Raw genomic sequence first — 19,622 nt, forward strand, 5'->3', positions numbered from 1 at the left:
AATTACTATGTTTTTAGACATTTTTTATGATCAATATTTATTTATAGCTATTGACTACACTTTCCCTTGAATATACTCATGGATATATGGATTAATTATAAAATTTACAATCAATGATATGCTTTACACACATTAGGTTAACTATAATAATTGAATATTAATATAGACATAAACTTTAAATTTAAGCACTAATGTACCTGCCAAGTTGAAATTACTTATATAAATTAACCAATTATAATAATTTGTACAATTTGACTGTAATCATTAATATATCTACCAAATATTGATTAATTGTAATTAGTTGCTTTCTTTCTTTCTTTCTTTTCTTTTTTCTTTTCAAAAAATTACTCGAATACATTGATTAACTATAATAATTAATATTGCGTCGAAAAGTTATAATTGTTTTTATAATCACCTATTACTATTCGTTATAATTATTGGTATATGTACTTCTTCAATTCGTTATAAATATTATTTATAGAATTTGATTATGAATTCAAGTGTTTGTTTAAAAAATGTGAAAATTTAAATTGAAAATTTGAAAAGCATAAAGCTAAAAACGAAATCATTTTTAGTCATTTGTTTAAGTTCTTGAATTTTTCGATCGACTTGCACGTATCTTATCCAATTTATGAGATAATCCACTTAATTCTATGATATTTGGGTGGAGAAAAAAAAACTAATAAGATATTTTATAGATATATATTCCACTAAAGTCGTTCAAACACACCATTATACTCTAAAGAAATATCTCGGAATTAATTCAAACTATTCGAAGTGTCATTTATCTTTTATACCCTTTACAAGAACTTGTTTCCATTCCATTCTTAAATGTGATGTTTTTTTTTTTTCAAAAATAATTAATTTCTGACATTAAGTTTACAGTTCTCTAATTCATGTCTCAGTCCAATACATGTAACCACAAAATTGTTTGAATTAGTGGAAAATTAATAATGACTTTAAATTCTTTACACCTTTCCTTCAAACGTTACTTTATTTTATTTCACACAATTATTAAATAATATAAAACCGACACCCATAAACCCAAAAATAAACGCCATATTTTATTTGTTTTTTTTAGAAGAAAAATACAAAGGTCATTAAGGTAGCCAGGCTCGGTCGAGTGGCACGTGTGCTCTGCACGTGTATTCAAATTTTCCTTTTTTAAAAAAGAAAAACTTGGAGGGATTCTGTAGTCTCCTCCGTACTATTGGTTTATCTTTTTCTAAGCGTGCCAGTCACGTGAATAAGTAAAACGTGGCTCTGTTACAAAGGGAAACGGTCCAGAAACGGAACGAAAAAAGGAAATTGAACATGTAGATAAACAAACTCATCCATCGCCGTTAACGTGACGGACACCTTCTCTCATTCATATTTAATAATAGTAAAAAAAAAAAACACGCACAATTACAGAATTAAATTAAAAACAATAATAAAAGAGAACACCGGCCGGAGCAAAACTTTGCCATGAAACGGCGACGGAAAAGCTTCAGAGTGCGACGAGAGGATCCGACCCGAACACATCACTGAAGTCTTGAAAGAAATCGTCGGGTGGTGGAGTCGGGTATTCGAACCCGAATCCGATTTCTTCGACCGGACTGTGAAATACGCCGTTGAAGAAACCGTCGTTGCTGAAGAAGTTGGTCTGATTTTGTAGGCCCATATCATCGAATAAGGTTGGAATCGAAGTTTCGAAGGCGAAAATGTCGTCGGGAATGAAGGTATCGGAACAGCTCGAGAAGTCGGAGAACTCCGACGAGAAATTTTCCGACACGCACGAGTTGTCTTGCTCGCCGGGGATTTGCGATTGGGCTTCTTCGATGGGTGGAGAAGGACATCGGAGGACGGAGGTTGGAGAGCAAATGTTGTTCGATTCCTCGCCAGAGTTGTAGCCAGAGCATTTTCCGTCGAACGATTTTGGTTGTTGGGTTGTGAAATTGGTGAGTGCATCGGGTCCCCGGAGTTGAATGGCGGCGTTGTCGTAAACCATAGCGGCTTCCTCCGCCGTGTCGTAAGTTCCCAACCAGAGGCGTACACGGCGGAGTGGGTCTCTGATTTCCGCCGCCCATTTTCCCCATGGCCTCTGTCTCACACCACGGAACTTCTTCCCGGGAGTACCCTTCGCCGACCGACGATTCCTCGATGGCGCCCCACATTTTCCCGTGGAGCGTCTCAGGCGAGTCCTCGCCGATCTATTCAGACCCCAGATTCCGTTCCCTTCGCCAGAACAAGACGGCTCAATCGTAATTTCATTCACAAATTTCTTGACTCTGTGGCGACCAAACATTTCAGACTCATCATCACTGGAGGAATCAGTTGCGTCACCGTCGGTGACGGAAATCCGTACAACCCTAGGCCTGATTTCCGGCATTGAAGTGAGCTTAACATGGTTGAGATGCTCGGTGTATTTGATGGGGAAGGGAAAAACAGAGTCCAAATCCATATTCATTACAAGTTAAATGAATCAGATTCTCATGGAAAGCGAAGGCAAAAGGGAATGAAATAGCGAGTAAACAGAAGAAGGAATAAACAAGGAAAAAGAAAGCTGAAAGAGAAAACACGTTAAAGAAAGCCCTGAAACGGAGTGAAACCCACCATTAATGGTATTTTTAAAACCCCCTCTTTAAAAAGCCATTAAAGGACGAGAAATTTTTCAGGAAAGTTACACATGAAAAGGAAAAGGAAGGGGAAGGAAGTGTGCGAGCGTGAGATTGAAGCTACACAAACACCCAAAAGGGAAAAAAAAACAGAGCAAAAAATGGGAAAACCCAGAAAGAAAGAAACCAGCAAAAATCAAAAGGAGGCTAGAGAAAGAAGGGGCCAAAGTTTTTTTTTTCTTTTCTTGAAAATCCCCAAAGTTAAAAACCCACCTAAAGAAAAGGGCTGTTTGAAGACACTTTGCTACTTCTGGTATTCTCCTACGTTTCTCTAAAGAAATGGAAGGAAAAGATAACAGATGAGGAAGAACAAGAAGAAACAATGGCGGGCAATAGAGTGAAGGAAAGCAAAGGAGATGATAAGATACAGAGAAGAAAAAGCACAGTGGCCAATCGAAACCAGCTATTTTTATAGGATCCCAACCAACCCCAAGTAGCCGTATTTTCGTAATACTTTATTATTATTATTATTTAAAAAAATTAAAAACAAAATATATTAAATATCTGAAAACGGAAAAGATCTCCGGACGGGTGGCTCCGCCGGGGAAAGGCGGAGATGATGGGACGAAGCGCCGCATAAATCGGAGGGGTGTATGAAGGTGACACGTGGCGGAGTAGGAGTATGTTGAAAAATATTCGTCCCAATGAGAAAATAGAGAGTGGAGCGGAGTAAGCAAAAGATTAAAGTTTAATAATTTAAAATAAAATAAAGAGAAAAAAGAAGGAAGAGGGGTCACGTGAGTGGCAGAGACTGATTTTTCAGTCTTACTTTGACTAAAAACAATTAAAATTTAAACACCCACTACACCATACTACCATCCTTCTCCTTAATTACTTTAATCACCGTTTAATGATGTTCTAATTACCGACTAAACCCCTAATTAAACCTAAGCTTTTTTAAACCGTTGGAAGAATTGGATACTAGGTTGGGTTTGCTTTATAAGTGTGTGATTACCCTTTTTTTTAATTACTTTATAAGCTTGTGCCTATAAAGAAACTTTCTACTTAGTTTTGGTTCACATTTTTTTTTTTCTAACTATTTATTGCTCAACCAAGTGGGAACAAGTTGAGAATACCTTTTAAATTATTATCATATTCCTAAAAGAATGAAAAAAATAATAATAAATCTGAATTGACAAACAATAATTTAAATTTCCAATCTCAATTACATAAAAGGTCATGAATTCAATATTAAAATAAGGGATTTAATGAACATTATATAACTTAATATAAGAATAATAAAATTGAAATATATATATATTGATTTTTGGTGCATATTTTAGTATTTATATTTTTGTAAAAATATTTCAACGTTGACATATTATCGATACCTAAAGTCTTAGGTGAGAAGAGTAGAGAATGAAGATGTGGGGTTGAAATTTTTGTTAGTTATATTTTATTAATTTTTAAAAATTCAGATGCTGTATGTTTGAAAACTATTTGTTTTCTTTTTTAAAGAAAAATTAAGCTTAAAATCACCACGACCACTATTATTATTATTATTATTATTATTATTATTATTATTATTATTATTATGTTTTCAAGATATGAGTCAAGTTTTAAACACTATAAAAAATATATTTTATTTTTTTAAAACGAAAATTTGACTTTAAAAAAAAAACAAAAAAAAAGAAATAATTATTAACAAACACTTAAATTAATGGGTATTTTCAATGTATAACACTTTTAGTGTCAATAATTAAGTTTATAGTAATATTTTTAAAGAATTGCAAATATAACAAAATCTGATAATAAGAAATTCTAGTTTTGATAAACTTCTACAAATGATAGACTTCATGGCTAACAAATCTCTATTAGGGTTTATTTGAGGCGCTGAGATGATATAGGATGTCTGGGAAATTATGATGTATGTGTTTAGATGTGCAAAGTTGTTATGTCTGAGTTGATATCTCTGTGTTTGAGTGTGCAGAGTTCATATGTCAGTTCTATCTGGTTCAGTTTTTTGTACTCTAAAATAATTTGAGATTCAATTATTGTATCAATTCAGTTTTTTTGTATTCAATTATTGTCTTTTAAATAATTATTTATTATTATTGTTTAAAAAAAACTTCAGTCAAAATTTAAGATTAATCGTAAATAGTCAACCAAATACCAACATTTAAAAATATGAAATTTAATTCTAAGTTAGGGATGGACGTACTAACTTTTTTTTTTCTAAAATTTTTTTCCAATTTTTAATATTATATATATATATATATATATAAATAATTTTGAACCATGACTTGAACTTGGTAAATAGTGAAGGTAGTATTTATAAATTTAATTTTTAAAAACTATCGAGAACTGAATGGTCATGAATGGTTAGTTAAATATTTTAGTGAGCCATTTAAGAAAAAAAATGTTTTTCTTCGGTTTGATTTTAGGGATTTCGTTGAGGCTTTTCTCATATATATTCACGGATGAGTTTTCTATTAAAGTTTTATAATTTGAGTAGTAGATTTTGAATATTGATGTTATATATAAAGAGATTTATTATTATTATTATTATTGAGAAATTGTGTACAAAGATTTAATCCAAAGTATTGTGATTTTTTAATGTGCATTATACAGATAAATAATCGGGAGAAAAAAACGATGTATATAAATTGAAGGTAAAAAATGGGTGTATGGAACTAGATTGAAATACCCTAGTTTCTTAATAGAATGGATATAGTGGAAAAAAAATTACACCCACAGTATAATGAAATTAGCTCAAGAAAAGAATGAAGAAATAAAAACATAAGTGAACCATAGGAAGGGAGGAGAGAGTGACGAAAATGAAAAGGGGAAATGGTATATCTGTGGGCCAAAAGATAATATAGAGGCTATATCATCTCCTTACATATAATATTGGGCCCTCAAACAAGCCATTAGCAATATAATATATCACCGATAGACTCTGAGAGTTTGATCTATATTTTATTATATCAAATAGTTATTTTGTATTTTGTTATATTTCCTATTATTTTGGACATGGTTGCTATATTTGCAACTGTCCTAAATTAATATGGATTATTTGCTAGAAGTGCTCAGTATTACTCATTTGGGGTGGGTCTTACTATAAACGATTAGTACTGTAGGAATATTATACTCACTTTGTTTACACTATAAATTTATTTTCATAAATACTAATAGACCTCATATTATTATCGATGGAACCACCTTATTTTTAATAGTATGTTGATGTGGCATGTAATAAAGAAAATTTTCTGCTCTTAATGAATGTTGTTTCCCAAGTACATTGCTATTCTAGAAATAATTATGTAACATTAACTATATTCAAACAATTAATTAATCTAGTGTATAATCCTATTTATTAGTTCAATCACCATGATTTGAACCTTGGCATATGTCTTAGCTTGGGTTAAATCTAGTGCATAATTATTTTTATTTTTCATTTTCCAAAATAAAGTTACCATTTCTTGCTATTATTCTTATTAAGGTGAAAATATCATATTTTAAATTTTATACTTTCAATTGTCTAAATTTAATATGTGTACTTTCAATAAACCTTATAACTACATGTTTAGCATGCTAAACCTTTAAAAGTTATGTTTATTAAGTCATTAGACATTTTGATAAAAATCTAATAGGTCTTTTTAATATGATTTTTACGAACATTTGATTGAGACATGTTAGAAGAACCTTTGAAAATTTTGGACTTCTATCAAACACAATATGTAAAGTCATTTTCTTTTATGACACTTCAGCTTTTCTATTTGCAAATTTTACACAAGTTTTTAATAGAAAAACATAATTGGGATTTTCTAATAAATTAGACTATAACAAACCAATTGGAGAATTACCTAAACTATGAGTAGTTACTTTTTTTTTTATATATATATATATATATATAAATAAAGTCTCTAAACTCTATTATTTGTTTCAAAAAATGTCTCTATTCTTTTAAATTTAAAGTTACACTAATATTATTCTTGACTTTTCATAAATATTTTTAAAATCATCTACGAAGCATATCTCCTTTAAAAGTTAAAAAAAAACACATCTAAAACATAATTTGAATTATCACTCGTTCTAGGTCTCAACTTATCGTTTGAAATTTGAATGGATTTCTATTATTTAGAATAGTTTTAAACATTTAAAAAAGGTTCAAGGATAATATTGTAAGTTATACAAGAATACAAATATATTTTAAAATAAAACTTAGCCTAAAATACCATTTTAATCTTGATGCTTTGAAAATATTCCAATTTTGGTTCAAATACTTTCAATTGTCCAATTTCAATCCTTACACTTTCAACAAATCTCAAATATAATCTCACTACTAGTTTATTGTTGATTTATTATTTTTTTATCTATTAACATTTTTATCATTAAATTTTAAAAATATATTCAAATACCGTGAAAGTTAAATCTAAAAAACGAAAAAATATATTAAAACTACATACACTAAAATTGGAAAGAAATATATAGTATTTTAACTTAGAATTTAACAGATATTAAGGCTTTCCCATACTTATTTATTTATTTATTTATTCACTCTCCTTATCAGTGTTATACAGGACCTTTGGGTTTTTTTTTTTTTTTTTTTTTTTTTTTTTTTTTGTAAAAAAGAAGCTATTATTTTGTAGGCAAAAATCAGTTGAGTGTTCGAGTACGTATGACATAGATATCTTTTGGTATAGATGAGGACGTGTCGTCATATGATTAGTTAAGAATAAAATTGATGAGAAGTAGAGTTAATAATAGCCGTACGATGGGGTGGCGGCGGCGTTAATGTGAGAAATGACAGTGTGAAATGGAAATATATGAAAGAAAACAGAAGGGACACGGTAATAAATGGGTGGGTTGATCCGTAATTTTAGCTGCCATTAGCCATAGGGTGGCAATATTCAATGTTTGTTAATTTCACAATATTATATTACTTTTTCATTTTACTCATACAAACTCTACAAAATTAAATTTTATTCCCACTCAATACATAATAATAATGTCTATTCAAATTAAATAATAAAATAATACCATGGTTTTTTTTTTTTTTTAAAAAAAAAGATGGAAGAGATAAGAAATGTCTCACTAGATAGGTCCTTAATTCGTAAATTCAAATATAGTGTAATGAATAAAACTGAATAACACATGTCAAACATAATGTCTTAATACAATTAACAACAAGATGTAACACGTTAGATAATGACAAAAAGAGATAAGAGTTGATAACCTAGTTCAGTGCAAAGTCCTCTACGTTTAGGGGGTTATGCCCTATGAAAAGAAATTTTTTACCAATTGAAATAGTTTAGCAATTATAACACAATGTTATATGTTAGATACACTCATGAATAGCCAACACACCAGAATCTCATTTTTAGATCCCCTTCAATAGGATTAAGTGTTGTTCTTCGAACTTTTGAAAGATCTTTTAGGCGTTTAAGCTCAGTTATTGAAGATGACCTTTGATCCTCCACTAGTAGAAATCCTAACTTTAAAAGAAGGAATTTGCTTCGTAGGAACTCAACATCTTCCCAGACTAATTGTAAATTTTGTATACATTCAAACAATCAATTTGATCAAAAATGAAGGAGAAGAACACTACTTAGCTGAATGTTGGATAGAAAAAATCATAGACAACATCAAAAAACTTCTCCTCAATTAACTTCAAATTTTGTCGAAGAGCTTGACCTGGCAGATTCTATAGCAAAAAAAGCAAAAAATTGTGTCCTAAATAAGACTTGGTTCTCAAATTATCTCGAATGACTCTTAAATTAACTCCTTTAGGAGAATTGTAAAAATCATGTCCTTGTGATAAGTACTTAATAAATAGATATTATTTTTCTCTAAAATTAAGTCCTATATTTGGCAAGAAAATAAGATCATAACTATACAAGTGAGAAGCCAATATTTTCATTAGTATAAGATTTGTCTGAGTGAAACAAACTAAAGCTATAAAGATTTTTGTACAAAGTAGTTGTCTCTAACGCGTACTACGTGCTTCAATTTCATGTCATAGAGTTTTGTTTAATCTCTTTTACAAAAAAATTTTCAAAGTCGTAGCAAAATTTTGAAAACGAAAAGAAATATAGTTTTAACAAATTTATATTTGTTTGTAGGGTTTAATTAAGAATTTGAGTGTTTTTTAGGAACTATAACGTGAATGGTAAGAAAATAAACATATTTTTTCAAAAATAGAAAACAAAAAATGAAATTTTAGGCCCTATTTGAATACGACTTCGTTTTTCGTTTATTGTTTTTCAAATTTTATTTGTTTCTTCCCAATTCCTCACCTATATTAAGGAAATGTCAAAAACAAGATTTTTTTTTTTTTTTTAAAGTTAATTGTTTTAGTTTTCACAAATTTGACTCGTTTAAAAAATATGAGTTGAAAGTTGATAAAAGAAAATATCAAAAGCTATGGCGGAAGTAGTATTTATAAATTTAATTTTTAAAAATAAAAAACCTAATAAAAAAATCAAGATCTCATTTGATAATTATTTAACATTTAGAAAAATTAAGCTTATAAATACTATTCTCGTCAAGTTAAATTTAAAATATATATAGTATTTTTAAAACGATAATGGTAAAGAAATTATAGCATGAAAATATAGTTTTTTAAAAACTAAATACTTCCCAAAGAAGGTTGGATCCGTAAGTTCCGAAAAGTTACCAATACCTTAACCGAACACACTGTAAAATATATGTGCATAAAGCATTTGTTGGAGAGCGTTCAGTTTTTATGGAGCCAAGTTTTGGACCGAACAACATGTGATTTGTCTTAATAGCATCGAAAAATGAGACCAAAAAAAGTAGGACGATGCTTATTGTCGTACATAATTTGGCAAATATTATTTGTATTTTTGTTATTATTTACATCTTAATCAGTCTGTTTCTCATTTTTATAATACAAACTTCTAACCTGTTTTTTTTTTTTCCCTTTTTCTACTGTTAATTCTCGGATTATGCGATTTTTGTCTCCCTACTAACTCTTTTAATATTCCTGCAATTAATTCGACATCTCAATAAATAATCATTATTCCAATTCAATATATTATTGGAAAATTATAATAACAATAATAATTGTGATGACCAAAATCTTATATGTGGTTGACTTCGATATTGGGTTACGTATATATTTGTTGGTGATATTGTGCATGGACTATTGTTGTTTGGCATTTTTCTTGAAATGTATCGGCCAATGATTGGTGGGTGAGCGTTCGCTGTCACCGCTGGGTTTAGGTTAATATGGTTCAAAATAGTTAGCCGTTTTGTTGTATTGGCTATGTTTTGGACCATTTATTATCTCTTAGTACGTTGGGATTATTTGGCCATGCACCTTTTTATGATCTCTTCAAAATTGGTAGCTGCTGAGTTTTGTTTTGAAATGACAAGTGGTTTTTTTAGTTTGTTTCTCAAATAACTTTCAAAATTGGCAACTTTTGAGTGTAGTTTTAAATTTCAATAGGTTGTTTGGAGCATCGAGTTGTTTATTATAATCTGTGAGTTATAATAGTCTATGTTTATGTGATGCCGACTAAAATAGTCTCGATTATTATAGTCTGTATTTGAGGTGCAAACTACTTTAATCGGGATAGTTACAAATATAGTAATCAGGTCCAAAGTATTAGAACATATAACACAATGCAAAAGAAATTGCATAAACAAATAAAATTTAGATCCAACTTTCAAAGTCTATCAACTATATTCCTAATAGGAATCTATCGACGATTGATAACACCTAAAATGTGTGTTATCTTGCTTCGCTTAATTCTAGTTCGTTCCTTGGTTTTATAATTTTATTTCATGATTTTGTAGGTCTTAGGTGCAAAAGAGATAGCGATGATTCCTAGAGCGTAAACTGGGATAATATAGAATAAAACGGAGCTCAAAGTATCAACTGGGGCAAAAGAGGACCAAGAAGCCCTCAAGGTAGGGCGTCACACAGTGCAAAATCAAATAGTGAGGAAAAGCGAGAGTGTCGCGGTACTACAAAGATTGACAGAGAAGCTAATGCGCACAAGGCCTCATGGCATTATGGAAAATAGTGGTGGAAATTTATACTTAGATATAAATAATGAAAACCAAATTAAATCTAAAAATTTCCATTTCTGCAGGTGTTGCATTTTTATAATCTTTGCGTTACGCTTATGCCGCTTTCTATCTTAATTTGGGACTATGCGTTAGGAGATAAAGACTAATGTTTCATGCAAAGCTCTAGTTATGTACAAATTTTCTTAAGTTAAATCCAAGTATAAACCTAGCCCACGTTTTCTGGCAAGCCCAAGGTCAAATGCAAAGATTAGTTAGTGCTAATGCAAGATGGTAAGATGATCTTTCGCAATTTGATTCTAAGTATAGACATACATGTTGAGATTCTAAACTAAACTAAGCCAGCATACATGCAAGAGAAAGAGGTTGGAGAAATGGGATGCGTTGACAAAGTATGTAATGCATCAGAATAGAATGAGATGTTTCCTCAGTACAAATAACAAGTTTGGATGAAATCAATGGAATGAGATGGGGTTGGGAAGACTAACTGGTAATCCCTAAGTATAAATGTGTGATGCATCCAAGTTTTATTTTCTAAATTCTTTCAACATCTCTCGATGCATTGCCACACTTACCTTATCTCTAGGATGCACGTGTTTACGAATATGACAGATCAATATGACTAACTTTATCTCTAAAGCTACTAATTATTCTTACTTGATGCATTCCACAATTACTTACTCTATCAAGCAGTTAACTATTTCTACTCAAATCAATTGATCAGATGGATTCAAGCTTATAATGTTTAAGTATACATCAAGCAAGTTGGACACACATACATATGACTTAACAAATTATCATTTATTTCCACCCAACCAACGATGAGTTTAACTACTCATGTTGAAGGAAAGTAAGAATATGGATGTGGAAATGGATGAAATCATGATTGAATCAATAGTAATGAAATATTCTACATAATCCTAATTAAATCAAGACAAATAATGGAAGAAAATACTAAATAAGGAAAAGAAAAGTGTGTCAAGCCACTGTAGTCAATCTCTTACTCCCTTTGGCTTGATTTTAGGTGCTTGCTGCTGTGACTAAGGTGATGATGTGTTGAAGGTCGTCTCTCTCAAGCTCTAACTTCGGTAGAACCTCCGTATTGGTGGTGAAAATGGTGGTCGAACTCCTCTTCTTCTTGCAGGCGGCTGAGGAACTAATTTGTACAGAAATGCTACTGTCTACTCCTAAGTGTCTAACTTCTGATTTTCTAACTAACTTACTAACTATTTTCTAGTGGGCAACATCTCCTATTATAGTTATTGAACTCAGCAATTTGTGATGTGATGACATTAAATTTTGTGCTCTGCTGTAGTCGCTGTCATTCTAATTACTCAGAAGTCGCCTGTTAGGTTGCCCATATTGCAAGTTGATATTTGACGTTAAGTACACAAGTGAAATGTATCTTCTTACGTCTACTTGATTTTAATGCATGCTTCCTACGTTGGCTTCTTCTGGAACAGTTAGTGAAAAATCTGTGATTTCTGCATTATCAAGCGTTGATAGTGCATTTTTCACATAAAATGATACTTTTGTATGTATTGCACACATATAAGTAATTTTATGTCTTTTTCTACTAAGGTAAATGTTGTTATCATTATTTGACCCTAATTATTAAAACTTTAAGAAAACAATAATTTGTATTTCTACAAGTTATCATACCCCCGAATTTTGAACAATGCTTGTCCTCAAGCATTTCCAAAATAATTCCTTAACAACTCACTTAGTCTCAATGCACCAGCTAAACCTTCATGTCTTCTAACTTAAGAGTCTGAGATCAGCATATAGTAATGTAAGTTTGTTTCCTTTCCAAAGAAATATATCCTTGATCTTTTATGTGGCAAACACATTCCTTAAAAATCTTTTTGTTTTTCATAAACATTCTTATCTTTCAAATTCATAAACGAGTTAGAGGTTCAGTTTTCCTAAAAGGCTCTTTTTGTAGGATTGGTATGGTAACCTTGGAGAGGGAGGGAGGAGAGGGTGAGAATAGGGTTTAACCAAACTAATTAAAACTTTTTATTAATGTGAGCCTAATTAAACAAATTAACAAACTTTTTCCTAACAAGTAATTTAAACAATAAATTTATACAAATAATTTTACTTTGAATTGAACAAAAAATTAACCCACACTTTAAAGCACAATTTTTAAATCTAATAAAAGGATTGGTAGAGGATATATAAATTTAAGAACTACCAATCAAAATAAACATATATGAGCAATTAACTTTAAGAACAAAAATTGCAAATAATTTCAAACAATAAATTTAAGAACAAATTAATTACAAAATTAAATAGTTGAGGGATAGATAAATTGACACTGAGAATTTTATAGTGGTTCGGCACAATTGGCCTACATCCACTTCCCAATCTCCTCTTGGGTTTGTCACTCAAATTTGACTCTTTTCACGTCTTAGAATCGAATCGTTACAACATTCTTTTTTTTGGCGCAAGAACAAATCCGATCCATTCCACAGTTGATGATCAAACCGTTACAACTCTTTTTCCGGGATCAAGGAGCAACTCTTACAATGGATTTGAAATGAAGCACAATGTGGGAAAAAATCTCTCAAAGAGTAGATTTACAAATTAAAACTCTTAATGAATCAATCCAACTTAAAACATCTCTCTCAAGAAGAAGATGAAAAGAAGAAAATTAAAGTTTGGAGAGAACAACAATGGAAGCTTTGTTTTTCTGGAGAGGATTGAAAACTATGAAAATTGTTTTAAACATTAGGAGAAAAATATGAGTTTAAATACATAGGAAAAATTGTTGGAAACCATATAATTTTGGACATTGGATCTTGGAAAAGAAAATTGAATGATGGAGATTTAAAACCAACTAGCCGTTAAACAAAAACATAGTATGTATGTATATATATATATATATATATATATAAATCATTTTCTTTTAAAACCCCACAAAAAGTAAAAGTTCATCATATATCAAACTAGCCGATAGATACAAACATAAAACAATATTAAATTCATTTTTTTCTTAAATTCGTTTTCATTTTAAAACCAATCCAAAAATCAAAAGTCCACCATGTATCATTACTCCCATGCTCCAAGTGGCACCTATCAATTGGTCCTCTTTGATGAAAAAAGAATATGTCACGTCATCAGCTCAAGATTTTTCCATTAAGTTTGTTTCGCCTATATCGTCTTCGTTTGAGCTCCAATTTGAGCGATTTGAATTACGTTGGAGTCGTTGTTCTGAGCTCTACGAAATAAGCAATTCAAAACACTCAAATTATCGTAAATAAAAGCAGGGTTGTTGTCATCAAAATATTAATTAATTAATTATAATTAATTAATTTGAGGTTAAGGGAAAACGTTATTGCTTAATGTTCTTTCATGTGTCAATTCAAGTAACTCACCTTCGTTTTAGCTTGCCTCCACAGGTTTCATGCAGAGATCCAACTATGAGCGAGGATCCTTCACGACTAAACTCTTATCTAAGCTATATATTTTCTTTCTCCTTAGGCTTAGACATTGGGGTTTGGGATGTTTTATTATATTATGCCTTGCATTGGTCCTGGTCACTTACTTTCATTTTGGCTTGCCCCCATGGCTTTCCCTAAAGGTCCTCATTGCTGAAAGAGAACTATAAGAATGTCTTAGAAAAAATTCAAATAGAGGTTTAAGGTGGAAAATCAAAGATATGTTTTACTTGGAGAAGTTCCTAAAATTAATTCTAGCGCCTATCAAAAGATTCTTTAGTCATTTAATGTTGGTAAAGTCATCGAGGTATCAAGGCAAGGCGCAAGATAAAAGAGCAAATAAACAAGCATAAGGAAATTCTTAGCACAAACATAAGGAATAAAAATATAGAGATTGCATTCATAAGAGAGAATTACATGAAATTCATAATATGGTCAAAACATATAAAAGCTATAACTAAAATTACAAACAAAAGAAATAAATCCAACACTCCCAAATTTAACCATGATGTGTCGCATTGTCCCTGCTTTAAGGAGCAGGGTCTTCATTCATAAACCGAAGGGGATCGTGCAAATGCTACGACAGTGGAGGAGGGATAAACAATCAAGACTTGATTGATATATTGCACGGTGAATTCGAATTGGTTTTGATTTCTCTGTGTTTATTGGTTCAGGTAATCCTTAAGAGCAACGTTCTAACGCTGAAGTGTAGCTTGCTATAGATGAAGTGCTTCGAGCTATGCGGCGATAGGACTAAGTTGGGCTTAGATGAACTCTTTGAGGTCATCCATGTTAGAACTGGCGACAAACCGTATTGGAAGATTGGCGTAGGGCTCAAGCGTCTACTGCTAGTGTTCCCACATCTCACTAATAGACTTTGTGAATTTTGGGCATTATTGGTTCTAAGCCCAATTGGTTTATAGATGGTCGAAAGGGGTTAAATTTGGTTAGCAGAGAGTGGTTGGGTGAATGTGGCGAGCTTACAGTCTCACTAATCAAGTCTCAATTCCAAATTGGTTATCATATTTGGTTGGTAGAGAGTGGTTCATAGATGTTCAACTTCTTCAGGGAATGGTGGAAGACTTAAGTCCACAAACTCAGACTCTTCGTTCATCAATGTAAGCTCAATCCCAAATTCTTCGTTACGGGAGGCTTCATCACTTTGCTCTTCTTCAGATGTCTCAACGCGTCTTTTTTTCGTTTCACATTTTGAAGGCTGAGACTTGGAGGTTTTAGATTTTGGTGGAAGGTCTGGCTGACGTGGCGATCCTCTCATCAAACACCGAATTAGAACTGAGTTCATTTGGCCTTCCACTTCTTCAAATTCATCCTCCATGGGAATGCCAACTCGTTCACATAAAACGTAGATCAACTGTAGAAAATATAGTTGGCCACGTGGTTTTCCTTTGACGTTTTCTATTTGCTCAGCTATGATCTGTCCTACATCAAACGGGATGTGTTGCATGATGTAGTAAGTGGTTAACAACCTTCACCTCGATACTATCATGTCATTCAAGGTAGGCACGATTCTATTCTTGACAACATATAACCATAAGTGTACGTTGAGGAGAACGTCTCTGTTAGCCAAAGTTATTATGCCTGTTCTTGAGATTTGTCAACTATTTCCAGGCTTTTCTATGACTCAAATCGTATCCTCTAAGTGTTGTGGAATTGATTTCTCGATAATGTGATTACCTTTTACATCGGGGTTATTTGTTGCCTTGAAAACTTCATTAGTAACTCTTTGAGAGAAACAAACTATTGTATCTTCCACTAATGTCGCATCCTTTTGCTCGTTGAACTCACTATTGTAAAAGGTTCAGACAAGATTTTTCTAGATTCCCTTGAGATTAACACAGAGTTGACGCCAAGCCATTGCATCAACTATTTCAGATATAAACTCGAGCAGTAGATGACGTTCGACGAAGAACCCTTCTCCACTAAGATGTCTGAAAATTGTCGCTTCCTTCGTTGGTTTTCATTCCTACCTCGTAGGCAACGACTTCTTGGGTCAATCCCTTCAAATTAATAAGAGAGAATTTAATTATATATGATATAATTAAATTAATTCAATTATATATGAAACTAATATTTGAATATGATTCAAATATATTTTCTATAAATAAGATTCATAGTTATTAAATTTAATATAAATATGATTTATATTAAATGCCATAAAATAGAGAAAAAGAACTATTGTTTATATATTGTATGTGATGTAATATTAAAACTATAGGTTATAAATATAATATGATAAGTTAGTTATCATATTTATTTATATTTATTAATTATTTGATAATTAAATTCTTTTTCTAAATAACCACCCTTAGTGGATAGTTATTTAGTTTTTATGGCAAATTTGGGATAAAATGAAATTTGATTTCAAAATCTCAAACGACTGACGAATTTAGCAATTGAATAAGAGAGTCTTACAAAACGATCTTTTAAGAGCCTAAACAATCGAGTAGGAAGTCTATGCGATAGACTAGTTTTACTACACGATAATGTTATTGCCTATACAATCGTCTTCCTCCTAAACTCCAATCTTCCCCTCTAACCAAAATAAGCCAAAGCCCATTACTTCTGGATTCTCACACCGAGAATACCAAGATAATCTAGTGGCAGTGTTCGGTTAGTTCGAGGATCGAGTTGCTACTTGTTCGAGGGAGATCGAGTTGTTCGCTGTGTTCGTGAGTGAGTTTGATCGAGGGATATACTTGAAGAAAGATTCTTCAAAGGTATAGTCACTTAATCCTTTGTTTTTATTCGAAAGCATGCTGTAATTTAAGATTTGTGCATAATCTGTTCTATATGACTGTGAATGTATGAGTTCATTCATAATGGGATTTAGACGATCCGCTTTTGCTCAAAGGTCCTCTATAATCAGAGTTCCTTCAGTGGTCAATCAGAATTGGGGAAGATTGAATGAAGAAGAGAAGATAGGAGAGAGAAAAAGTGATAATGCATGTCATTCACACGTGCCCCCACGTCGGCGCATTAAATGTGTAGCTGAAGAGACTTACATGAGACAGTGCACCACTTGAGTGGTGTATTCCCTCAATGTAACAGTTAGTTCTACTTCAACGTATAGTTATGTGTTGGCTCTTAGAATTTAAGTGTTAGGCGTGTTTTATATTCTCTTTTTGTAAACAAACAAAGTAATTTAATCTTAAAAATCACAAGATCATTCTCCCAATCAAGTAAGTTAAAAAACTAAAGAAGTAAAGAAAGCAATATAAAGAAAGTAGAAATAAAGTAGAGTCAAAGAAATGTCCCTGAAATATAATTTTTCGTTTCTTATGCAGGGACGGCTCCGATGCGAGCATCAAGCATGTTCATGTAAATCGATGGAAGTTTTACTTTGCTCGCCTTCTCCTTTAAAGTAGGGTTTTACTCTTTGCCCATTGATTTTGAAGGGGTTTGATCCATCTTCTCTAGTCAGCTCGACTTCCCCATGAGGAAAGATTTCTTTTATGATGAAAGGAATAGACCAACAAGATTTCAATTTTCCTAGAAATAAGCATAGATGCGAACTAAATAGCAAGACTTTTTGTCCAACAAATAGAATTTTCTTATCGATGCGTTGATCATGCCAACACTTAGTCTTCTCTTTATAGATCTTCACGTTTTCATACGCGTTGAGTCTTCATTCATTTGACTTATTCAATTGCAGTTTCCTAGTGCCCCCCACTGCGTCCAAATCCAAGTTGAGCTTGAGTGCCCAAAAAGCTTTATGTTCTAGCTCTAGCGGTAGGTTACAGGCCTTCCCAAACATGAGGGCATATGAGGACATTCCAATAGGCATTTTATATGCAATACGATATGCCCACAGTGCTTTATCTAATCTCAATGCCCAATCTTTCCTTGACACATTGAAAACTTTCTCTAGGATGGGCTTTATGTCCGTGTTGGAGACTTCTGCTTGGCCATTTGTCTAGGGGTGATAAGTAGTGACTACTTTGTGCCTGACATTGTACTTAGCAAGCAATTTAGAAATGATGCGATTAATAAAGTGTATATCTTCATTGCTGATCAACACCCTATGTGTTTAAAATCATGTGAAAATATGCTTGGTTAAAAATTTTGAGACAATCGCCACATCATTCTTGGCACAGGCTACCACTTCAACCCATTTGGACACGTAATCAACTACTACTAAGACATATTGTTGCCCACAGGAAGGGAGAAATTGTCTCATAAAGTCAATCCCAAAACGTTAAAGGGTTCTACCTCTAGTATATTACTTAAGGCATTTCATTTCTGGTTGAGATATTACCAGTGTATTAGCACCAATCGCATTTAAGCACATAGTCTCTTGCATCTTTGAACAAGGTAGGTCAGAAGTACTCGCTTTGAAAAACTTTGGCAGCAATCTTTGGACCTCTAAAGTGGCCACCAAATGGAAATCGTGACACACTAAAAGTATGCATTGCACTTCTACCTCTGGAATACATCGACACATGATGAGATCAGGACCTTGTTTGTAGAGAAATGGCTGATCCAAGAAATAAAATTTGCTATCATGTATGAACCTTTTTCTTTTTTCGACAGTGAAATCTTCAGGAAATTCCTTAGTTGATAAGTAATTGACAATATCTGCGTACCAAAGCTCCTGATCCCAATTTTCAACAAACGTTCATCAGGTAATTTCTCTTCGAATTTTGTCACACCGAACTGAAAGTCTTTGTTCTTCAGGTAGGAGAGGTGATCAACCATCTGATTTTTTGTTCTCTTTGTATCCTTAATTTCTAAATCAAATTCTTGTAGCAACAACACCAATCAGATTAATCTTGGCTTTGCGTCCTTTTTTCCATCAAATATTTTATGGCAGAATGATCAGTGTAAATCATTGTAGATGAACCAAACAAGTAGGCTCAGAATTTGTCAATTGTAAACACTATTGCCAACATTTCTTGTTTGATTGTAGTATAATTCTCTTGAGACTCGTTCAGTGTTTTTTATGCATATGAGATAGAATGAATAATAGTTCCCTTCTTCTTTTTTCCCTAACATTGCAAGAACTGCCACATCGCTAGCGTCACACATCAGAATGAAAATCTGCATCCAGTCAAGAGCCGCCAATACTAGTGTTGTGGTTAATGCATGCCTCAAAATTTCAAATGCTAGTTGACAGTTAACGTCAAAATCATAGGTCATATTTTACTAAGGTACACACTCATAGGTCGCGCAATTTGGAAAAATCTTCTAACGAAACTCCTATAAAAGCCTGTGTGTCCTAAAAAACTTCTCAATGCCTTCACATTTGTAGGTGCTGGTAATTTGGCAATCACGTCTACTTTAGTATTGTCAATTTCTAGCCCTGCCTTGGAAACTTTGTGAACAAGAACTATCCCTTTGGTCACCATGAAGTTACATTTCTTCCAATTAAGCACTAAATTGGTCTCCTTGCATCGAGCGAGGAAAACTTCCAAGTTATTAAGACAAGTAGAGTAAGAATCACGAAAAATAGAGACATCATCCATAAAAACTTCAATATAATGTTTAAGAAAATCAAAGAAATGGC

The 19,622-nt window shown here is 32.2% G+C and overlaps 1 protein-coding gene across 1 annotated transcript; it reads right to left on the reverse strand.

Moving 5' to 3' along the window:
- Positions 1–1,321: 1,321 nt before the first annotated feature.
- Positions 1,322–3,073, reverse strand: LOC120067921 (ethylene-responsive transcription factor CRF2-like). The gene has a single exon (XM_039019552.2). It carries the CDS (start codon positions 2,447–2,449, stop codon positions 1,490–1,492), a length of 960 nt encoding a protein of 319 aa, XP_038875480.1. The 5' UTR covers positions 2,450–3,073; the 3' UTR covers positions 1,322–1,489.
- Between the last annotated feature and the right edge of the window lie 16,549 nt (positions 3,074–19,622).

The sequence above is a fragment of the Benincasa hispida genome, chromosome 12, assembly GCF_027475165.1.
Source record: "Benincasa hispida cultivar pf3 chromosome 12, pf3_genome.v1.1, whole genome shotgun sequence".
Lineage (NCBI taxonomy): Eukaryota > Viridiplantae > Streptophyta > Magnoliopsida > Cucurbitales > Cucurbitaceae > Benincasa > Benincasa hispida.